Genomic DNA, 23,774 nt, shown 5'->3' with positions numbered 1-23,774 from the left:
CCCTCACCCTCTCTTTCTCCTTTTCTTTCCATCCATTCATCCATTTGTTTCAATGCCTTTTTTTTTTTTGAGACACTGGGCACCGGGAGACAGTCCTTAGCGTTTGCTCCAGTTTCAATAAATCTTACCACTACACCTCATTCTCCCAAACAGCACCATTTTTTGAAAAGACTGTTCTTTCTCTCTTGAATTGCTTTTGCTTCTGTGTCAATTGGCCGTGTATGTGTGGGTACATTTCTGGATTCTATTTTGATCCGTTGATCTGATGGTTATCCTTTCTTCAGTGCTACTCTGTCATGATTGCTGTAGCTTTACAGTAATTCTTGCCATCAGGTATTTTTAGACCTTCAATTTTTTCTTTTTTCTTTTAGTTCCCTTGCCTTTCCATCGACATTTTAGAATCAGCTTATAGATTTTTATTTAAAAAAAAATCCTTCTGGGATTTCTATTGGAGTTGTGTTAAATACAGATCAGGCTGAGGAGAACTGACATCTTAAAAATGTTGGGTCTTTCAATCACGAATATTCTGTATTTCTCTATTTAATAGGCCTTTGGTTTATTTAATCAGTTTGTAGTCTTAAGCATATAAATATTGCACATACTTTGTTAGATTTATACCTGAGCTTTTCCTGATCTTTGGTGCTATTGTAAACGGTGGTGGTTTTGAGATTTCATTTTCCAATTGGTCATTGCTAGCATATAGAAATACAATTCATTTTTGTTTATTGACCATGTATCCTGTAACCTTGCTAAATTTATTAGTTCTATTAGTTCCTCTATTTTTGTGGAGTCTTTGAGATAGCCTATGTAAACAATCATGCTCACTTTTAATTTTAAAGTTTTACTTCTTTCCAATCTGTATACTTTTAATTTTTCTTGCCTATTTCACTGCCTAGGATGAATAGAAATGGTAAGAGCCAACATCCTTGCCCTGTTCCCAGTCTTATGAGGGAGAGCACTCAGTTTTTCATTATTAAGAATGATAATTGTTAGCTATAGATTTTGTATAGATCTGTCTTATAAGTTGAGGAAGTTGCCCTGTATTCCTAGTTTGCTGAGCGTTTTTCAAAAATTAGTATTATCATGAAAGGATGTTGAAATGTGTTACATGCTTTCTTTTTTTTTTTTTTTTTTTTTTTTTTGGCATATATCAAGAGAACAAGGTTTCCCTTCACCTGTTAGTGTGTGGAGACAATGGATTATATTAACACTGAAATGCAGAACTAGCCTTTCATTCTCATGATAAACCTCACTTAGTCAATGATCTATGATTCTTTTTGTATATTGCTGACATTAATTTGCTACTGTTTTGTTGAGAATTCTAGTATCTGTGTTTGTGAGGATTATTGGTTTGTAGTTTTCTTGTAATATCTTTGGCTGGTTTTGGTATCAAGGTAATGCTGGCTTCATAAAATGAGTTGGGAATTGTTTCCTCTATTTTTATAACCTAGAAGAGTTTATATAGAACTGATACTATTTTTCTTTAAATTCTTTGGTACAATGTACCAGTAGGTCCTCTTGGGTCTGGAGTTGTTTTTTTTTAAAGACTTTTAACTGCAGATTCAATACAGGTGCAGGTTCTGACAGTTTATATCTTTTAAGGAACTAGAACATTTTGCCTCATTTGCCAAATTTATAGGCATAGAATTGGTCATAGTATTTTCTTACTATTCTTTAAATGACTTAGGAAATGTAGTAATAATGTCTTTCTTTCACTTGAGATGTTTATAATTTGTGTCTTTTTATCCCTCTTGAAAGTTTATTAATCTTATTTATTCTTCCAAAGAACCAGATTTTGGTTTCATTGATATTTCTTTATTGTTTTTCTGTTCTTAATTACTTACCTGTATTTTTTCCTTCCTTTTGCTTGCTTTAGCCTCTCTATTTTCTGAAGGTGGAAGTTTGTGTCATTGATTTGAGACCTTTGCTAACACAAGCATTCTAATGCTATGAATTCTCCTCTGATCACTGCTGTGTTGCATCCCATGTGTTTTTATATGTTGTATAGCCATTTTCATGCAATTCAAAATATTTTCTAATTTCCCCATGATTTTCTCTTTTACCATGAGTAATTTAGAAGTATATTGTTTGATTTCCAAATATTTGAAGAGTTTTCCATATATCTTTCTGTTAGTGATTTCTGGTCTAAGAATGTATTTTGTATGATTTCCGTTCTTTTACATTTGTATCCTGCTCTTTTGGATGGAGGTTTTTATACATGTCAGTCACATCAAGTTGGCTTAGCTTTTTTTTTTTATTCTTACTGATTTCCTGCCTACTTGGCCCGTTGATTACTGAGAGGTGTGATGTAGTCTCCAACTGTAACTGTGGGTTTGTCTGTTTCTCTTTGCAGTTCTATCAGTTTTTACTTAGTTTGTTTTAAAGCTCAGTTAAGTACATACAGATTTAGGTCTCTCATATTTTCTTGGTGAATTGACTCATTTATCATTATTTAATGTCTCTTTTTATCCCTGGTAATTTCCTTGTTCTGAAGTCTACTTTGAAGTCTACTGTTTGTTTTTTTAAAAACTTCTGTGATAATGCAAGAGTAGGACACTTAGAACTACTAGTAATACTCAAAAGTTATTCTAATTTATATCTTCTTTAGGTTGGAACATTAAGATTTTGCGGAACAACTGAATTTGCAAGTGGGCAGTGGGCTGGCATTGAGTTGGATGAACCAGAAGGGAAAAACAATGGAAGTGTCGGGAAAGTCCAGTACTTTAAATGTGCCCCCAAATATGGTAAGGAAGAGCCTGTCGAACTTAATGATAATTAAGTTAAAATAATCAAAGTTTTACTCTTTTATTGTTTTAAAAGAAAAGTCTCCCCTGGTCACTTGCGTAGTATATGAAGGGCTGCGTTTTCCTTGCTGTGAGCAGGGCAGTGGTTGGGAGGCAGTGTCTCACCAGGAGCGCGCCTCACTCCCAGGCCTCGCGAAAATCCTCCTCGTGGTTGGATGGCGGCTGAGCGAAGAACTTCATTATCAAGGAAGTACAGCACGCTGCAGGTCGAACTTGGAAAACCGCCAAAGCAAGTGGGGCCAGCTTTATTTCTGTTCTCCTGAGCTGGGATGATTCTCTTTCTGAGAAATGATTGTTTAATTATACTTACATTCTTTCTCTCTCTCTCTCACACCACCCCCCACACCCCTGTCTGCCCACTTTGATTTCAATTTGTTTGTCACATACTATGTTGTGAATATTTTTCCTTGCCATGAAATATCCTTCTAGAACATACAGTATTTCATCTCATAGCTCCACGGCAGGCAGTATGGCGTATTGCTGAACAAGATGGGCTTTGGAGTCTCAGAGCTTGGGGAGGAATCGGCTTCTCTGCCCACCAGATACGTAACCTTTTCCTTTGCTTGTGACTCAATTTATCTTCTATAAAATGGGGATAACAATACCCCAAGAATTTGTATGAGGATAAAATGTGTTAATAAATATATAACGCAGCTAGAATAGTGCTCGAATCCCTGTAAGCACTCAAAAAATATTAGCTATTTGCAAGCTGTTACAAATTTATCAAAATGACCAGTTTCCTTTTGTCATACATTTAAGATGCAGCCTCATTTCTTTGACCTTTTATTAATATTTTTTGTTTATAAAAAATTCTCATTGTCTAAGATTTGAAAAACTAAAAAGGAGAAAGAACAAAAAATCTGTATATACTTTCTCACAAGATTGTAAAAAACACAAAAAAGCTGTATGTTATACTCTTGTACTTGATAGCCAGTATAATTCCCCAAACCTTTAAATGCTGTGATTTTTATGTCTCCATTTTTAAAAATTTTTCTAAATTGATGGGCAAAAATCTGTGTTTGAATTCATATTTCTTTGTGGTGAAATAAAACACTTAAATATTTTATTGTAATATATGCATTGTTTGTGTTATCTTGGCAATTGCCAAGAAATGTTCATATTATTTGTCCATTAAAAATTTGGGATATTAGTGCTTTTTATAAACTGATAAGGGTTTTTTAAAAAATAAGTACATATTTAGAATGTTAAGTCCTTATGGTTATTACACATATTTTATTCAGTTTGTCATTTGCCTTTGAATGTCATTTGCAATGTTTCATGTAGTTAAAAGACTTTTCCTTTCTAATTTCTAACATTGCTTTTAAGCTTAGATAGATCTTCCTAATCCAATGATTAATTATAAATTATATATTTTATTCTTTTGAATGTTTTAATTTTTTAAACTACATTACTGAACCCATTGGGATTTATTTGATTAGTTGTGGGAGATTAAGAAATTAATTTTCCTCTAGTAGCTCATTTTGGCAACTGTCAAGCAGACTAAAGGCAAGATTAAAACCATTAGCAACACACATGGCAAATGTAAATCAGATGCCTGGGGAATGCTTATATTGTAACAATGTATGTGGGCTTCCCAGATCTCATCACCCTCAGGAGAGGCATGCTTGATTAGGACAAAGCTGGATACCCCAAGAACCTTGCCTCTGTCTTCCTTTACAAACCTAAGAGCAAGTTGTGGGCGGCAGGGGGCAAGGATCATGTGTCGGATTGTGTAAAAAACAGGAGCGGTCTTCCTGCTGAACCAGCTTGGTATCTGAACCAGGCCAATGCCAAAGTCCTGTGAGGTGGGGGGAAGGAGAGGCAGGAGTGGGAAAGGCGAAGAATCCCCGGATTCAGCAGAAGGCAAAGAATTGGTTTCTTCACAGCAGCGGTTTTCTCTCTCTTTTCAAATCTGTCACTTCCCCCTTGACTTCAGTTTCCTTTATTGTAAGTTCTTATAAAGGCTATAGTCTGTTTCAAGATTGTTTTGTTCCATTGATCTGTCAATTCCAGCACATATTACATTTTTTCAATTGTAGAAATTTTATAATAATTTTTAAGACTTGATTTTGTAGAGTAGTTTTAGGTTCACAGCAGAATCGAGAGGAAGGTAGTGAGGTTTCCTCTACATGAAGAGCCTTCGCTGTCTCCCACATCTCCTCACCAGAGGGTACCTTCTTTACAAGTGACGAACCTACACTGACTGTCACGATTACTAAGTCTGTAGTTTACCCGAGGGTTCCCTTTTTGTGTTGTACATTCAATGGGTTTGGACAAATGTATAATGACATGTATCCATCAGTGGAGTACGGTATTACACAGAGTATTTTCACTATCCTAAGAAAGTCCTCTGTGCTTTGCCTATTCATCTCTTCCTCCCTCAGTCCGTGGCCACTAGTGAGCTTTTTACTATTTCAGTGGTTTTGCCTTTTCCAGAAGGGCACATCATTGGAATCATAGCGTATGCAGGAAGCCTTTTCACTTTGGCTTATTGCACTTAGTAATATGCATTTAAGTTTCCTCCATGTCTTCTCATGGCTTGATACCTCATCTCTTTTTACTGCTGAGTAATATTCCACTGTCTGTGTGTATCCCAGTTTATCCTTTCACATACTGAGAGATATCATGGTTGTTTCTAAGTTTGGGCAATCATGAAAATTTTATGATAAATTCTAATATTGATAATACTGTTTATGCTTTTTAATAATCACCAAGGTGAATATATGTACCTAGTTTAGTAAGTGGAGTTGTTATTGTAAGATTTATTATTGTAATAACAACTAAACCCTTTGTGGCTTGCCCTTCCCTGACCCTGAGGCTTGCTCTTCAGAGACAAGAACTTTTCAACTCCATGATATTCACATTTGTAAATCATATATTTATATGAAGCTTTCTTGATTTTTCCCAATTTTAGACTTTTCCCATCTTTTGACTTTGTGCTATGAAGAGAAAGATTTGGTGCCAGTGCTGTTCTAAGTCAGTTTGTTTTGTTCGTTTGTTTCTTTCCTTTTTTGTTTTGATGGAGCATATCCTTCAGTATCCTTTTGACAAAGGACTCATGGGAGGTAAATTTTTTGGAATGTTTTATACTAAAACAATGTTTATTTCTACTCTCACACTTCATTTGACAGTTTGGTAAGATAAGGAATGTTAGGTTGGAATTCGTATTCTCTCAGTATTTTTGTAGGTGAAACTTTATCATCTAATGTAGTTTTGGCAAGCTTTTTCTGTGAAGCCCCGGGCAGTAATTATTTTAGGCTTTGTGGGGCATGGTCTCTAGTTGCAGTTACTTTGCTCTCCTGCTTGGTGAAGAAGCAGCCAAATGCAATGTATAAATAGATGGGCGTGGCCGTGCTCCAACACTGCGTTACAAAAACAGGCCTGGGCAGGCCAGGGCTCTCCCAGTGCATTTTGCCAACTTGAGCTTCCAGTGTTGCTGTTTAGATGTTTCCAAGTGTTTCTGTCTTGTTTTTGACATTTCTCCCTCTCTCTGGGAGCTTCTTTGAGCACTTTTATTATTTTTTCTCCTTTTTGTCATTTTCTTTTTTCTTTAGAGTTTATACCACTTTTATTTTTTTCTAATATTTAGTAAAGTTTTGGGGGAAATTGGAGTCAAACACACATGTTCAATACATACATATTAATGGAGTTAGGGAGGAAGTGGAGTTAAACAAATATGCTGTGTTTCTCTGGAAATGTACTATCCTTCTTTTTAAAAGTAATTCCTCTTTATGTGTTTATTTTTCTTAAGCCTTACAGTTATATGTCAAGATCTGAAAAAAAATCCCATCAATACTTTGATTACTATGAGTCACTGAGCAGGAAGGTTTGCCTGTCACTGTGCACATTTTGGGTTTTGATGTTAGCCAGTCATTGCTTTAAGTTTAGTTTTAGTTCTCCCAAATGATTTGATTAATTTTTTAAAAAGCAAGAAGAATAAGAATTATACAGACAAGATTTTATATATAATTGAAATCTTTATTATTATTATATATATAAAATAATTATTTTATTAAAACAAATACACTGTATCATGTGGAATTTTTCTAGTAAGACTTTGAAAGAAAAATCACAATTTTTTTAAAGAATTCATTGAACTTTACTGTTATTGATACAAATTTGAAAAATAATAGTCTGCTCTCATAAGTATATTTTAGTTTCCAATTTTCTACAGTTCTATTTATAGCCACATTATAATTTTTAACAGATCTAAACATAATGTAATCAAATATATTAATTAATTTCATATTCTTGATTTACTTTTCATATTTTTATATTTCTACATAATCTTTATTGTTTTACTTATGAATGGTGAGGTTATAGTTCATAAATATAGTTCATTCACTCATCCTATTTCTGAAGATTGTTTTTCTTATAAATAGTATTGCAATAATGACATATTCAGGTATATAGACTTTTCTTCCTATTTTTAAATTTTTTTCATGAGTAATTTCTAAGAATGAGTCATCGTATGTAATAAACTAGAAATTGTTTTGGCTCTTGAAATCTATCTTCTCCTTATAATACACAAATGTAACTTCATAACCTTTGGGCACACCTCTAACTATTTCCTTATCGTTCCTTTTATCTTTCTGTAATATTGTACAAATTTATATACCCAGTGTATAAAATAATTTTTTCCAGCTGTTGGCAACGCTGGATGTAATCATTATCAAGGTTGTGTGTGTGTGTGTGTGTGTGTGCGCGCGCGCGGCCAGGGGGCGGGGCACAGAACAGAAAGCAGAGGAAAACCAAGATAGGCAGGAGACAGAAGAGAGAACACTGTGGATCAATAACAGAAGTAGGAAAATCAGGATAAGGTATTGTAGAATACAGGGGGGGAAAGAGCTTCAGGGTCAGCAGAAAAGTACTGTAGTTGGCACTTGTTATACTTGTCAGCTATTAACAAAGCACTCACTTTTTGTAGTCTCGAGCATTTCTGCAATCTTGTTTTAAAGCAAGTTGTTTATAATATTGAGGGTATGCAATATTACATTTTACTCATGATGTCTTTTTTAGGTTATAAACGCTCCATGGAAGAGTATAATATACATATTAGGACTTTATTTTCTTTTAAAAAATGTCTTAGCCAGATAATTTTGTATTTATCATCCATGTCCCTATTCATACTGACTATACATACTTACTGATACTGGGTTGTTTTTTTTTTGCTTGGATAAACTCCCTTTTGAATGGCATTCTGTGCTCCCAGCCACTGCAAGTAGGCACCCCCGTCCGCGTCCCTGCGTGCCTCCCCTCCCCAGCACACGCTGCTTCGTTTCTGATCATCAGGAGTGGAGGGCTGGGTATTTAGGGAAGATTGCATTTTATACTCGGAGGATTTTTTTATGTCCTTATATGCGTAAGGCACTGTAATTCGGTATGGTGGGGAAGTGCAGAGATGAGTAATACTGAACTTTGTCTTCTAAAGCTGTACAGGCTTGAAGAGAGATAAAACATGGACATAAAAAGCTTTAATATGAGAAAAATAGAAGTCTGAAAGGAGATGTAGATAAAGTGACATGAAAGGGTAGTTTTATATTATGTAGTGCAGTATTTATCAATAGCTTAGTCAGAAATACTTATAATGGAAAACTGTTACCTCTACTCATTTCTCTTCCCCTGTATTTCACTTAATATCCGATTATGGGTCTTGTATGTGATTCTTAAATTACGGTGTGTGGTGTTAGCCTTGACAACTAGATTGCCAGCTCTCTGAGGGCATGTACTGTGTCCTACTTTCTGTCTCTCACTCCAGGACACCTAGTAGGCACTTTAAGAAAAGAACCTAAAAGATTTACATTACTAAGTACTTGCATTGGCCCCTTTATTTGAAATGCTTTTAATTGCTTAACACTAAAATTCTATGTTCTCCCTTAGGTATTTTTGCACCTCTTTCAAAGATAAGTAAAGCAAAAGATCGAAGGAAGAATACAGTCCACACTCCTTCCACCAAAGCTGTGCCTCTCACAAGGTCCCAGAAAATTGATGTAGCTCACGTAACGTCAAAAGTAAACACTGGTAGGTCAAACCAGAAAATTAGATATGTTCTTCAGCATTGTAACTTTATTTGTGGAATACCTTATGCCTTATATTTAGATTCCTTCACACCTCTTTTGATACCTAACGGTGAAACTTGAATCTCATAAAACCTGCATCTTAACCATGTTTGTAGACCTCAATCATAGTTTATGATTTTAATTCCTGACAAGCCTATTTCAGAACTGTCCCTTTTCTTTCCTACTATCCCGATACCTTCATCACTCTGCCGTTCTAACCTCACAGCTAGATTGTATACCTCAAATAAATCTATATACAACTAGCTTTATGTTTATCACCTATTCAAAAATTTTAGTGACTTTTTTTTTAAACTAGAAAAGGTCCCGACTCTTGAAACTGGCAGTCAGAGTTCTTCCTCTGTTTGATGGGGTCTTCCCGCTTCCGTAGTTGGGTGGTGGTTTGCTGGAGCTCATTGTCTTCTGTGCTCAGTGTTCTCACTCTTCCCTGAACACTTTGTCTAATGCTATTTCCCCGAGTGCAGCCGTTTGACCTCTGCCTTTTGAGGTCCTAGCTGTGCTTTCCCTCTTTTTCAGACCCTGTTTCTCCATGAAAACTTCTCCAGCGACCCCAGGTCGCTTTGATCTCTTCATCCCCTAACTTCATCCCCGCTTTTATCCGTACTGCTGATTGTTCTTTGTTACCTGGGTTTTGTCCTCCTGCTCCTTTATTTGGGCAGATCTTGCATTCTCTCAGCAAAATTTGAAACTTTAGATGATGGATTGTGAGAGTATTTTGTATTTTGGTATGCCCTTAATGTCTGATTATGTGTCTTAGCACATAGCACAAAATAGGAGTGCAATACATAGTTGTTAACTCCTTAATACTTGATGCAGAAAGGCTTTCTACTGTGGTTAAAGGGTTTTGTCCAGGAATTTGTTTGGCCTTTCTAATCTGTTCCATTGGGCTATTTGAGTATCCCTCTGTTGATCCTGCACTTCCTAATTACTATAGTTTTTGAAAAACGCTTCTTGATATCCAGTAGAGGAAAGCCTCCCAACTTGAACAGCATCTTATCTATCAATATTTGGGTCCTTATCAGTCACACTTTCATATAAATTTAAGACTGGGTGTAGTTCACTAGATTTGTTGTTTACGTACTTTGGTTCTATAGAATTCATACAGGAGTCTTAATAAGGTAGAGTCTTAGTCATAAGCTTTTTTTAGTGAGGTTTTTTTTTTTGTGGGAGTTGGGTATATTGAGAGTGGTGTGGTGATTTTCAAACTATCAGTGGCAAAGAGTATAGGATTCCTTACTATCTGACTCTCACTTAAATGTTATAGTTATTTGTAAAAAATTCTTACCCCAAATTCACTATCTAAATAGAGAATGTTCTATAATGAATTTGCATGCACATACCGGTGAAATCACGCCAATTGTTTACAAGTCCTAGCAAGTGTGCAACAGACTTATCGCAGCTGCATTAGGTTTGCTTTGCCTGTTGGCATTGTGCAAACACACTGATGAGTGCATTACATCTCAGACAATTAAGTAACTGTGTTGCAAATGCTTTATATTATCTAGAATTCCTTAATGGAGCGTTAAATAGGTTTAAAAGATACTTTAGTGACATTTGGGGAAATTGCGGTTTTCAGGTGGGCTAGGAACGCATTTTTTTCCTTTTCAGTAATGAATTATTGGCCCCTGCTGTTTGTGAATTTATTATCCAACATGTTTTCAGAAGTGGATAGGATTTAGGTAATGAGGGATGTCTGTACTTGAAAAAGAAAGCACATTTTCATGTTTAACGTTAAACAGAATCTGCTCTTGCTGACGGCGGCGTCTGTTCCTGTGTTGCAGGGTTAATGCCATCAAAAAAGGGCAGCGCTTCTGGCTCAACACTTTCATTGCCTCCTGGTGAGGAGCTGAAAACTGCAACAGAGAAGGATGGTAATATACTTGATAATTTATGTTCTCAAAATTAAATTCACAATGGAACTTTAATATAGTGATATAGCTTATATAGGGTTTTAAAATTTTTCAAGGAAAAATTATTACAGTAAAAGTTCGTCCTTGAAAATCGCCTAAGCAGCTCGTACTAAAGTATGTATATGTTTTTATATAAAACCCTGTACTGTGATTCTTAGGCACACTTCAATTAGAGAACTGCCAGGCTATATTAAGAGAGTAGAAGGCAATCATTTATTGTAGATGGCTTGATAAAATATTTAAAATTGCTGTTAGCTATCAAATCATTGGGCGAATAGAACATGAATAAGAAAATTCAGAAGTATTTCTGCTTGCCTTCAGATTTACTCAAAGAATTTTAATGTTAAACTTTGTTACCTTAAAACATATAAACAGTATTGTTTGTATACGTAAAATGGGATTCTACTGTCCCACCTAAAGAAGAGGTGAGAATGGTGGTTAGAATAGGTCAGTCTAAGTCCATTGATGTGATGACCTTGTCCTATGTAAGATTGTCATAATATTGTGTGAATCCTTAAAATACAGTTGCTTGAGTTACAAAATCTTTTATGTTTCAACTGTATTGGAGTGAAACCAGGCATTTAATCCAATACCAGGTAATCCACAATTGAAGAAGTGGAGAGTTTCAGAAAGATTTGCCTTGGAGAGGTATCTCATTGGTTCACCTCCTATTTTTCAGCCCTTTGATATATTCATTTCCTTCTCCTGTTTCAGTTAACCTGCCTGGATCCATCAGCAGCTTGTCCTCTGCCTCTTCCTTGGAACACAGACAGAGCAACCCCAAGAAGCTGAATGCACGTAGCAACAGCAAGAAGACCATGAGCAAGAGCCCGTCTGTTTCATCTCGAGCTAGTGCTGGTACCTGTGGCTTTTCAACCAGGCTTTCTTGGTGTTTTTTTTTTTTAAATCTTGGTTTGTTTGTAAGTAGATTTGCTCTTTTTAAATGTGTAGAAGGACATTTATTTCGGTCAGATTGAACTGCTTGCGCCCTTCTCTCTCCCCACAGCCGTCCACCTCCCTTCCCTCCTTGGGCGTTCTCTGGACTTCCCAGGCTTTCTCCTTGCGCCCCACTCACCCCTCCTTCCTTGTCTGGCTGACGTCTTCCCCACAGGTGTAGGGCCTCCAATCCTTTAAGGTTTGTCATCAGACTTTATGACGCATCCTCAGATAATTGGAAATATATGGTTTGTTATCTTACTTCTCTCTTTTCCAACATAAACCTAATAACATATATTGTATACTTACTCCTTTAGATACTATTCTAGGCACTTCACATATTTCATTGCATTTAATTCTCAAAATAAACCTATGGAGCAGGTACTATTTTCATCATCCTCATTTTACGAATGAGGAAACTGTGAAGTGCTATGGAAATAATTAGTTATTATGGGGGCCTTGGACTTTTTGGTATTTTACTTCACCCAGACTTTCTCCTCCTCCTCCCTGGGGTTTATGTTGTGCATCTGTTGCCGTGGTTTAAGTTTCCCCCGCTTCAGCAGTGTGACTGATCTTCTAGCCCATGCGCTCCCGGGGGGTCTCCAGGCCTGCCCTGGCAGCAGCTGTTCAGATCGGCTTGTGGCTGCGTGGAGAAGCCTCAGCGCCCACCTCTTCTCTGCTATCATTGAACAGCTTTCTAGACAGTGTTTCTCCAGGGTTTCTGATGTTAAATAGTGGGCAGTTCAGGGTTTAGGTGTGAGTCACAGTGACGGGGGAGTAGTTTGTTTCTAATAAATCATTTGGGGTCATTGAAACCTTGTAGCAATTTCACTTTCAAATCACATTCCTGTATGTTTCATTTACACGGAGTCCCAGTGAACTACTATAATTTTAGCATTTTACAATTGACCAATGACAGACAGCCCATAGGCCAAATCCACCTACCACTTGATTTTGTAAATAAAGTTTTATCGGAACACGCTATACCCATTCTGTTTATGTCTGCTTTTGTGCAGCAACAGCAGAGTTGGGTAGTTGTGACAGAGATGGCGTGGCTTGCAAAGCCTAAAATATTTACTATCCACCCTTGACAGAAAAAGTGTGCTGACCTCTGTTCTCGGAGGCGGTGCCACCAGGCAATCAGATGGCGTTGATCAGGAATCGTGTGTTAAACTCCTGGGGCAGTGATTTTTGCAGGAAACCTTTTGCATTGCCTTTGAGTAGCTTGACCCTCACATATGAGAAACAACTGTAGAGCAGTGATTTTCAACCGGTGTACCACAAGGATTTTTAAAACATACAATACCTGACTCGTCAGAGGCAGTGACCTCTCTTCCCTTAGATTTCTAATAAAAAAATAGCAACAGCCAATACAGTGCTGCAGAGTTTTAGTGATTAGTTTCTGTGTGCCATGAGATGAAAAGGCTGCCAGTCACTGCTGTGGATGACCTCTAATGGAAGGCATCCTGTACTGAAATCTCTAACCAGCTAGGCTGGTTGGAATACACAGTGATTTTTTGGTTAACGTGCTTTTTGATTTTTTTTTCCCCTTTGTTTTTCCTCCTCTTTTCCTGCCCTATCCCTGTCCCCGCAAAACAATTTACCAGGTTTGAGTTCCTCGGCAACATCCGTGGCAAACAGTGCCCGCTGTGAGGGAGAGCTCCAGCCTGGAGACAGAGCGCTGGTGGTGGGCCAGAGGCTTGGCACCGTTCGGTTCTTTGGGACAACGAACTTTGCTCCAGGTAACTCATCTGTCTGCTCTTTGTTCCATCTGGATTCTTTACAATACAAAAGGTTTCAAATGTTACACGTAAGTGCCATTTAATTAGAGAGAATTTTCGGTCAACATTTGGTAACTATGGTGCAGAAAATGCAAAACAATGATCAAAATGCAGACTGTTTGTACTCAGGTTGACTGTTATCCATAAAATTTTCTTGCCAATTGTCTTTTAAATTGCCAAGTGTTGAACTCAGTCGTCACTCGCCGACTTTACTCTCACTGATTGCTGAGTGTGCTTGACAACAGAGACAGCATTTTAGGACTGAATTTTTGCTGTGGATAATCTTGAAAATGAGCAGCTAAGGAGTTAACTGCACAGCTTTTATCAGAGCGGGTGGGAAAGAAAGGCAAACAAGGGCTCAAAGGAAAATGATGAAGCTTTTGCATATCTTGGGGCCTTACAAATACCTTTGTGTGTTTATATATTACTTCCAATCTGGATTTTTATTGTGTTTCCAAAAATACAGGTTATTTTTTCCTTTGCTTTTTTAGTGACTGTAATTTCAAGTAGAAGCCAGTTGAATAAAACCATGTTCGTATGTTTTGAATAGCAATGTGCTATTTTGACACACGGTGGCATCGCAGCATGTAAGGACCAGGTTACTGAGAGCACTGATTTTTTGAAAAGTTAGTAGCGGTCTGAAGAACTGCGAAGGGTCTGAGAGTTTACCCTATTTGCAAGCGGACAGGTTAGACCGCCAGTTTCACGGGTGCTGTCAGATGTTGGGCTCCTGGGTCAGACAGCGGACCTCGGTGCTCACAACAATAGCAGTAGCCAGAGGGTCCCCTTTTTTTTTAAAATTGTTCCCTGCGCCCTAGCCCCCCAGAGGGTGAGACAGAGAGGGCAGGTCACCCTTGCACACCCAGTGGTTTGGGAGAGGAACTGTGAGCTTAAGGAATCTGAACCTTTGTTCCAGACAGAATGCCCATCTTTTGTCCGGGAGGAGACCCTGTCTCCCTCCTCCAAAGCTGTCCTCTCTACAGACACCCATGCAAAGCCAGTCAGTGCCTCTGTCTGTAAAACACGCAGAAACTCGGGTGCACCATGGAGAACTCTCTCCCAACACATTCTTGTTTCATTAATATCACTTATCATTGCAGTCTACTCATTGATTTGAGAGGGGCTGAATGGTTTATTATTCGTGTTTCTCTTAGGCCTCCAGGTAGTAACAGAAGTTAGTTAGAATGTCCTTAATATAGTTCTCAAATGAAAACTTAGGAACCTTAAAGGTGGGTGTCTTTTTCACAATCGCCATATGTCTTTGAAGTTCCTTTCTGTGATTATATTAGACAAGGCAGGGGTGGTTTGATTCAATGGATACAGTTCATGGTTTGGTTTGACTTTTAATTTTTAAATGCCGAATGCAAAGCGTTTAGAAATCTGGGAAGTAAGATGCACATACAATAAAAGAAACTTTTGTTAAAATTATTCTGTGTTTTAGGAAGTAACAGCATGTATTTCTTGTGGCATCAAAAGTTAGATCATTCAGTTCTATAGAACAGTGCTCTCGAATCTAGGCTTTTTGTGGATGATAAGATCTAGACCTGAGAGAGCCCGTGTTTAGCCTCTTCAGCATTTTTATCAGTGCCACCTCTGAAAGGACAGTGCCACTTACGTGGAAGATACCCCTGCCTCTCACTGCCTGACAGTGTAGTCACTGCTGTTGACACTTGTCATAATGCCTTTTTGTTGTGTGTTACACATTTTCAGAAGTTATGTGGTAAACATGTAGTAGTTATATGGTATGTTAAAATGGGAAAATGCAGAAGTTTATGTAGGAAAGCATCAATGGAAGAAGAAGTAAAAGATGAAAAACTATATAACTCTGGCACTCAGAGAAGTAACAATGTCAGCCAGGCCAACCTGGTTAATGACGTTCAGACATGCAATGAGCTCTTTTCAGAGCATCAGTTATGGCCAAGTAATAGGCTTGTGTATATTGCTTTCTACCTGTGCACAGTAGGACTGTTTAAACATAAAAGACATGGGCATGCAGTTAATGTTTCCAACCCAAACTCCAATATTTGGAAATGGGCTCAAGTGTCATCTTTTTGAACATAAGAGGGAAAAATACTAAGAACTTCTAGGCTGTCTTCTTAGGCATTATACAATTAACTCTTCGAACTAGTAATCTGAAAAAAACAATATTTTTGTATTTTGGAATTCATAATTGCAATAAGTTTTTAATACTTATATCCTTATTTTTTATTTGATATTGATTTAAGAGACTGAATAAAATTACTAGCATATTTTCCTTTTAAATAAATAAAAGAATGGATTATTAGCTACTTTTAACTGATCTTGAGATGCCCTCAGTTTGAGAATCTTTATTTGAGGTGCATTTGCCCATTTACCTCGTATTTACCACACTAAAAGCAACCTCACTACTGTAATTTTAGGCTCTCTAGAAAAAGAAATTGTATGACTTTTCTTAGAGTGGGCCCTTTTAAATACTTAAAAGCCTCTTTGAAAATCCTTCCTCTTAGTGAACCTAAATCTTTTCATTCAGGTTAAAAAGACTTTGTTTTCATCCTGTGGTGGGGGGGACAAGAAAGAAAAAGAGGAGTCAGCATGATGTACAGTCATAGTCTCCATATTATTTTTGTCCTTTAATTATTTGAGCACTGGTTGTGGTGTTTCTAATATGGGGAGAGTCACGTGAACAGACGGCACGTTCATTTGTAGATCCCCATTATTAGGCTGCGCCCCTCCCCCACTCAGTGACGCACCGTAGCACCCAGCCCGGGCCGTTCCTTCCACGCGAGGGCTGTTAGGTGGACTCTGGTCACCCTCCCCTACTCCTCGCATGACAGCTAATCCTTGCCAAATTGTGTTTGTGAATTTTAGCTTTCTCTCTTAATGTACAACTCTGCAACCAAGCTTGTAAAATGCTTTTCCTGTTTGTTTTTCAACTTTTCAAATTTTATTGTCTGAGAGCGGAACGATCATGATCATGATGATCGTTCCTCATTTCGGTCACTTGTGAAGATGTGACTCTATCTAGACTCCGGATTTGCATAACAGTAGCAGTTTGGGCCCCAGTGCGGACAGACGCCTTTCCCACCCTTCTCGTTCCAGGCTATTGGTACGGGATAGAGCTGGAGAAGCCGCACGGCAAGAACGACGGTTCCGTCGGAGGCGTGCAGTATTTTAGCTGTTCTCCAAGATACGGGATATTTGCTCCCCCATCCAGGGTGCAGAGGTGAGGAGAAATAGGATTCATGTTTATTCACAAGAACTTTTTGTAATTTGCATGGTTTATAGTTAGAGTCCCTAATTCTATATTGAAGACGTGCGCTGACTACAGCTCTTGTCATCTTTCAAGGGGTTAACCAGCCACCTCCTTCAGAGCGAAGGCTCGTGGAAGCTAAATTTGCTTTGCTGAAGATTTGCAATTTTATAAACCTCCTTTATTCCTCATTTGCAAACCCTATGAGTACGGGTAGGCTATTAGAAATGACGTTTGCAGCTAAGAAAGAACAGTGAGAGCAGCGAGCTTAATCTGTCATGCAAACAAAAGTAAAAATGCTCTCTGATTGCCTCAGGCACCCCATTCATTCTCCTACAAACCTAATGGAACCAGAATGGCTTTTTCCTCTGATTTCTTTAGTTTTCAAAAATAGATAGGCAGTAGATCTTTGGGGGAAGTGAAGCTTCAAGGATTTATGTGTGATATACCTCCTCAGTATCTCTTAAGATGGCACACTCTTGTACCAGCTCACTCTGGTTTTAAAAAATAAGTTGAGCAGAAACTAAGTCGTCCTGAAATTCCAGGTACTGTTTTGTAGTGTGACTTCTGTGCTGAAAGAGCCTGGCTTGGTATGCCTTCCAGTGCCGGGGAGGTGGGGTGCCGATCTTCTAACAGGAGATGACATGTGTGGTATAACCACGTCCAGGACAGTAGCTCCGCAGCCGCAGCCTGGGAGTCTCAGCCAGTCCACTTCCAGCTGTGTGACGGCCTCCTGCCTCTTCAAACAATTTTTATGTCCATTTTCTTTCTTTGCTTTTCATATTGAATAATTACTTATAATGTTTGTGTTAATTTTCTTCCATGATGTATGCGATATAATTTTATTATTTATGATAATATAGTATTTAACACACCATGCTTTGCAGTCTATGAAGGGTCTTCAATTAAATGCTGCATTATTCGATCCTATTAGTATTTGGTCAGGTGGGCTGGGAAATTACAGTAGCTATTCCAGACCTTTACTGAGCATTTGCTAAGGGGCGGCCTCCGCACCCCACATTTTGGATGCACATCTCATCAATCCCCACAAACCCAGTGGGGTATGAGCATCCCCATCTTGGAGGGGAAGAACCTTTCAAGAGATAAAGTAGTTTAGCTGAAGTCTTGTAGCTAGTGTAGGGGAGGACGAACTTCTCCTCTTCCCTCAGGATCAGTAGCGACGGTGGGGTGGGGGCGGGTCTGTGAATTACACTCACAACAGATAGATTAACAGGAGAAGGGACAACACAAATATATTAAATTTTATTTTTTCATGCATGGGGCATCACAGAAGGAGGTGGATACCCAGGGAGGTGAGGTTGGAGCATTTATAGGCCGTCTTAACGGGGCAGAGACAGTCCTCTGGGTTCTCGGACTGCTTTGGACAGATCTCCGTGAACACAGTGCTGCAGTCTCCTAGTCACGGGGACGGGGCTCTCCATTTCATGTTTGAGTGCCCAGAGGACACAGTGTGGCATATGGTAGGCACAGTAAGTATTGATCAAATCGAGCGCAGTGTTTTTTGTGCTGTAACAGCTTTTCGTCTCTTTTATGTTGAGGAGCCACTTTCTTTTTCATGGTTTCGTCTTTTTTTCGCTTTGTTAATGGAACACATGTTTTCTGATTTGGTTTTTTCTTGCCTTCTGTTTGGTCTTCTTTTAAGGTGATTCATTTAAAAGCACCCCCTCTTAAAAGAAACAGGGCTCTCCCTCTAAATGAACTGCTGTCTCCATCCAGCTGTCTTCCTGTCGTCTTCTGATTGTCTCATTCATCACCATCAAATACTATTAAGTGTCTTTTCGCACTTTGTGCTGTGCTAGGCATTCTATAAGCAAATAAAAGAGACGTGGTCCCTGATTCTGAGGAGCTCCTCGTTTAAGCTAGCTTTGGAGCTCCTTAAGGGCGGCGCCGATCTTCGAGGAGGCGGGGTTTGAGACTAGGGGCTGCGCGCGGACAGCCCGAATGAAGGTCACAGCCAGTCGCAATCCTCCCAGCTCTCCTCCCAGGCTGCAGCTGCCTTTTTTCTCTCCCTTTCTATTTAAAAATGTGCCTCCTGTCCCACAATCTTGGCGCATGGTTTTTCCTCTGCCTAGATGGCTTTCTACTAGCACCCACATTTTATCTAGTTTACACTTGTTTTATTTACAGAGTACCCGATTCCCTGGACACGCTTTCAGAAATTTCTTCGAATAAAAAGAATCATTCTTATCCTGGTAAGATTACACAGTTTTATGTTTCTAATAATTATTCCTTTGCTTTTATTTATTGAAGCAGCTTACTGTGAAGAATGTATGTATACTAAAGAGTGTGTCAAATGTACTTGTGTAGTTTATATAGACATAAGCAGACAGCCGTTACCTACCCCAAGCTGAAGACGACAACTACTTGAATAAAAGGAACCCCGTAGCTCTTCTACCTCCCTTTTCACATGCCTCTCAGGTTATGAGGCTTGAATTTTATGTTAATTATTCTTTTGATTTTCTTTATATCTTTTATCAACCCTCTATAGATATACCAGCAAATAATATATGTTTAATTTTAGATGTTTGCTATTTTGTTACTTAGTGTTCCATTAAAATATTCATTCTGTACTTGATGTATATTTCGGTTACATCCTGTTTTTTACTATTACAAACTACACCACTGTGCACATTTGCAAGTTTCCCTAGGATTGCCAGGTGCGTACCACATCTACAGCCCAGCTGTTCCAGTGCACGGCCTTGTGAGCAGTGGGTGGGGGTCTCGGCTGCTTCTCAAGAAGCAGCACTGGTCTTGCTTGATTTGGAAGTCTTTGCCCATCTGATGGATTTAAATGGTATCTCATTGTGGTTTATATTTGCATTTTCCAGTTGACAGATGAGGTTGAGCCTATTTTCATATTTATGGGCCACATACATTTTCTCTTTCATTACATAACTGTTCAAGTCTTTTGCCCATTTTTCTTTTGGTTGGTTTGTCTTTATTTCATTAATTTGTAGGTTTCTGTATATATTTTGGACACTAATATTTTATCAGTTTTTTGCAAATATTTTGCCCATTTTTGACTTGTCTTCTCTCCACCCCCATTTTGATATATTTTGGTGAGCAGTTCTTAATTTTAAAGTAGTTAAATAGCTACACATTATGTTTTGCATGTATCGTTTTAAGAAGTCTCTTCCTAGAAGAGGCATCATAAAATATTTTTATATATTGTTTTCTCAAAGTCTTTTATTTTTGCTTTTCATACTTGTCAGTTCACCTGGAATTGATTTTGCATATAGTAAGGATCTAATTTTATTTTTCTTCTTATAAATAACCATCTATGAAAGAGTGACTTGTATAATACCAATCTTTAAATATTTGTTGAAGTTAATTTTATGGCCTGTGAATTTTCGCTATTCTAATAGGTATGAAGTAGCATCTCATTTTAGTTTGAAATTCCTAACGATGTGTGATGTTAAGTAAGTTGGATAGGGCTAGCAAACAAACTACCACAGGGCGGGGGTGGGGTGGGGTCAGACAATAGACATTTATTTTCTTGGAATTCTGGAGGCTCGAAGTCCAGGATCAGGGTTGGCAGGGCTGGTTTCTTCAGAGGCCTCTCTCCTCGCCCTGTAGGTGGTTGTCCTCCCTCTTTGTCTTCACACGTTCTTTCCTTGTGTGTGTGCCTGTGTCCAAACCTCTTCTAATAAGGGCACCGATCATATTGGATTAGGGGCTCCCATTTTAACCTAACTACAACCCTTTCAACTATCACTTTACAGGCCCCATCTCCACATACAGTCACATTCTGAGATACGGAGGGTTAGGGTTTCTGCCCGTGAATGGGGGCGGGGGCATGATTCAGCCGTAGCAGGTGATGAGGGCCTTGGTACATGCTTATTTGCCATCAGTGCATCTTCTTTGGTGAGTTGTCCATTCAGAGCTTTTGCCCATTTTTAAATTGTGTCTTCTGTTTTCTTATTGTTAAGTTTTAAGTGTTCTTTTTACTTTTTGGCGACTAGATCTTTCTCAGAATGGTTTTGCAAATATTTTCTTTCAGTTGGCTTGTCTTTTCATTGTCTTCACAGTATCGCTCACAGAGCAGAAATGTTCGATTTTAATTAACTTTATCATTTTATTTCTTTCATGGATTTTATTTTATTTTTTTTGGTGTTGTATCTAAAATATTCTTGCCAAACCCAGGGTCATCCTGATTTTCTTCTGGTATCTTCTGAGAGTTTTATCATTTTGCATTTTGTTTAGATTTATGACTGTTGAGCTAATTTCTTATGAAAGGTGTAAGGTCTGTGTTTAGACTTATTTTTTGTTTGTTTGTTTATTTATTTATTTTTTCATGTGAATGTCTAGCTGTTCCAGCACTATTTATTGAAAGGACTATCCTTTCTCCACTAAATTTCCTTTGCTCTTTTGTCAAAAATCAGTTGACTGTATTTGTGTGTCTGGGCTCTCTCTTCTGGTTCATTGATCTATTTGTCTGTTTTCACTAATATCACACTGTCTTGATTACTATAGCTTTATAGTAATTCTTTAAGTTTAGCAGTATCAGTCCTCTGACTTTGATCTTCTTCCTCAATATTTTGTTGTTTATTTTGGGCCTTTGTCATTTCATATAAACTTTACAATCAATTTGTTGATTTCCACAAAGTAATTTGCTGGGATTTTGATTTGGATTGCATTGTATGTATAGATCAATTGGGAAGAACTAATCTCTTAACATTGAGTCTTCCTATCCGCAAACGTAGAATACCTCTCCAGACATCTAGATCCTCTTTGATTTCCTTCATCAGAGTTTTATAGTTTCCTTCATGTAGACTTTGTACATGATTTATTAAATTTATACATACGTAATTTCACTTCTAGGTGGTAATGTAATGGTGTTGCTTTTATAATAATTCTTTTTACCATGTATCAGCTTTCTTTGTATTTATGCTATCTTACTTGTTTTATATTTTTTCAGTATTTTTATACTTAAATATTTTTTCTTTCTTGATGTAATTCTGGCTATTTTTCTACCCTCCTTTTATCCCATTTTATTCTCTATTTGTATAAAAGTTATGCCTATAAATATACTTCTTAGTAGTTACTATAGGTATTTTGACATACATATTTAGCAAAATCTAACTAATCATTGTGTTTACTCTTTCCCAAATAATAGAAAATTTTTAGAAACTGAGTTATTCAGTTTCTATTTTATTTTCACCACAAATTTTCCATTATCATAATAGTTTTATATGTAACCAATATGTATTTAATTTGCTCCCATATTTGCAAATATCTCTAGTCACTAATCCTCAAAACTTCTACTTGGGGTCATTTTGTATCTACCTCATGTATATTCTTTAAAAGTCCTTTTAGAAAGGGTCTGCTGGTAGCAATGTCTCTCAGTTTTTGTCTTTTCTTATGATAGTTTTACTGGGTAAAATGAAAACTTAGTGAAAATTTAAGGTTGAAAGATATTTTCTCCCTGCATGTTGACAATATAATTCTGTGTTTTCTGTCCCCTGTTATTTTATTTTATTTTTTTTGAGAAGTCAGCTACGAGTCTCAGTCCTACTGTTGTAGGTCACTTTTTAGGTGACTTTTCTTTTTGATTGCTTTCGAAGATCTCTGTTTCTTTCATGTTGCCATTGCCCTGTGATGTGTCTAGGTGGGGGTCTCTTTTGTTTATCCTGTTTGGCATCATGGGTCTTCCTGGATCTGGAAAGTGGTATCTGGTCAATTCTGTAAAAATTCTTGTCCATATGCTTAAAATATTTTCTTCTTCATTCTCTTTATTATCTATTTCTGAAACTCTGATGAGTAGACTTCTCACTCTCCCATGCCTTTTTCGTCTTTTTCACAAGTTTGTCTCACTGGGCAGCATCTGGATAGCTTCAGATCTATCTCTTCGTTTCTTGGTTCTTTCTTCAGCTATGTTTATTCTGCTGCCTAATCTAACCACAAAGTTTTTAATTAAGTTTTTTATTTCCTTTTGTAAATCTGTTTGGTTGTTACTTACTGCCATTTATTCTTTCCCCATATTTTCAAGTTTTTCTTTTGTGTCTTTAAACCTTTTTAATGTTATCTTTTATTTTATGTTAAATACTTCAACATTTGAAGTCTTTGTGAATCTGATGCTGCCATATGTTTCCTCTGAGCCTAACTCATGGTGCCTTTTATCCTTGTGAGCTGCGTAGTTTATTATTGTGAGATGCTTCTTTTACTCAGAATGTAATGCATGGGAATTTTTGAGGCCTGGGTTGATGCTTGCAGAGAAAATTATATATACTTCTGGCAATTGTCTGGAGGCACCAAAAACCTGGGGCTATTTTAATTTATTGCCTCTGCAGTTTTTTAAAATATATTACACGGGTAAAATAAAATTCACTTATGATCACAAAGTTTGAAAGGAGAAAATTTTGCCCTTTTTTGAATTTCCCTTTGTCTTTGTCCAAATGGTATTTTCATTTCATTTCTCTAACCTTACACCAAGGGTGAACAGTTTGAGATCCTCCCTTTAACCAGGAGTCTTGTGAGAATCCTCATGTTGGCAGTTCCAGGCTGTCTGTCCTTCCCCGTCCCCTGGGTGGTCGGTGTGGCGGAAGCATCCCGTGGTGCAAGGTGGTAGATTGCTTTGGTGCTTGATTACTTTACCTCTCATGGTCCCTTGTTTTAGGTTTTGGCCTTTTTGAAATTATGCCTTTGTGTCAACTCAACAGTATTGAAAAAAAATAGTTGTTTTAAATTATACTCACTTTAATCAAGAGATTCATTGAGCACATCTGGTCTGCCGTCAACCACCAGAACTGAGATCCCAGTCTTTTTAAAAACAACTTTTTAGAAATTTACCTTGTATAAAATCTTTTTAAAAAAATATTACTCTGTCATTGGGATGACAGCAGTCATAAGCTCTGAAATTTATTACTTAATATTTTATAAATTGGATATATTTAGTGATAGTGTTTTAAAATTATTTTATCCTTTTTGTATGATTTATCAAGATTAACTTTTGAGAAGCAAAGATTCAGCTTTATCAATGTATAATTCAGTTTTACTTGATTTTCAAGAAATTTTGT

At 37.5% G+C, this 23,774-nt stretch overlaps 1 protein-coding gene across 5 annotated transcripts in view; it reads left to right on the top strand.

Moving 5' to 3' along the window:
* The window catches only part of CLIP4 (CAP-Gly domain containing linker protein family member 4), a 48,069-nt gene that overhangs the window by 20,364 nt on the left and 3,931 nt on the right, over positions 1 to 23,774 (top strand). For all 5 annotated transcript variants that reach the window (XM_054568326.1, XM_054568316.1, XM_054568334.1 and 2 more), the window contains exons 8-14: positions 2,609 to 2,744; positions 8,685 to 8,825; positions 10,663 to 10,752; positions 11,506 to 11,649; positions 13,335 to 13,469; positions 16,587 to 16,710; positions 18,886 to 18,950. In XM_054568326.1, coding sequence (XP_054424301.1) covers positions 2,609 to 2,744; positions 8,685 to 8,825; positions 10,663 to 10,752; positions 11,506 to 11,649; positions 13,335 to 13,469; positions 16,587 to 16,710; positions 18,886 to 18,950 — 835 coding nt within the window. The remainder of the gene's footprint in view (positions 1 to 2,608; positions 2,745 to 8,684; positions 8,826 to 10,662; positions 10,753 to 11,505; positions 11,650 to 13,334; positions 13,470 to 16,586; positions 16,711 to 18,885; positions 18,951 to 23,774) is intronic.

This window comes from Pteronotus mesoamericanus, unplaced genomic scaffold (assembly GCF_021234165.1).
Source record: "Pteronotus mesoamericanus isolate MK-2021 breed Mesoamerican mustached bat unplaced genomic scaffold, CSHL_Meso_final contig_101, whole genome shotgun sequence".
Lineage (NCBI taxonomy): Eukaryota > Metazoa > Chordata > Mammalia > Chiroptera > Mormoopidae > Pteronotus > Pteronotus mesoamericanus.
The sequence above is the reverse complement of the archived record's forward strand: the minus strand, read 5'-3'. Positions and strand labels throughout refer to the sequence as shown.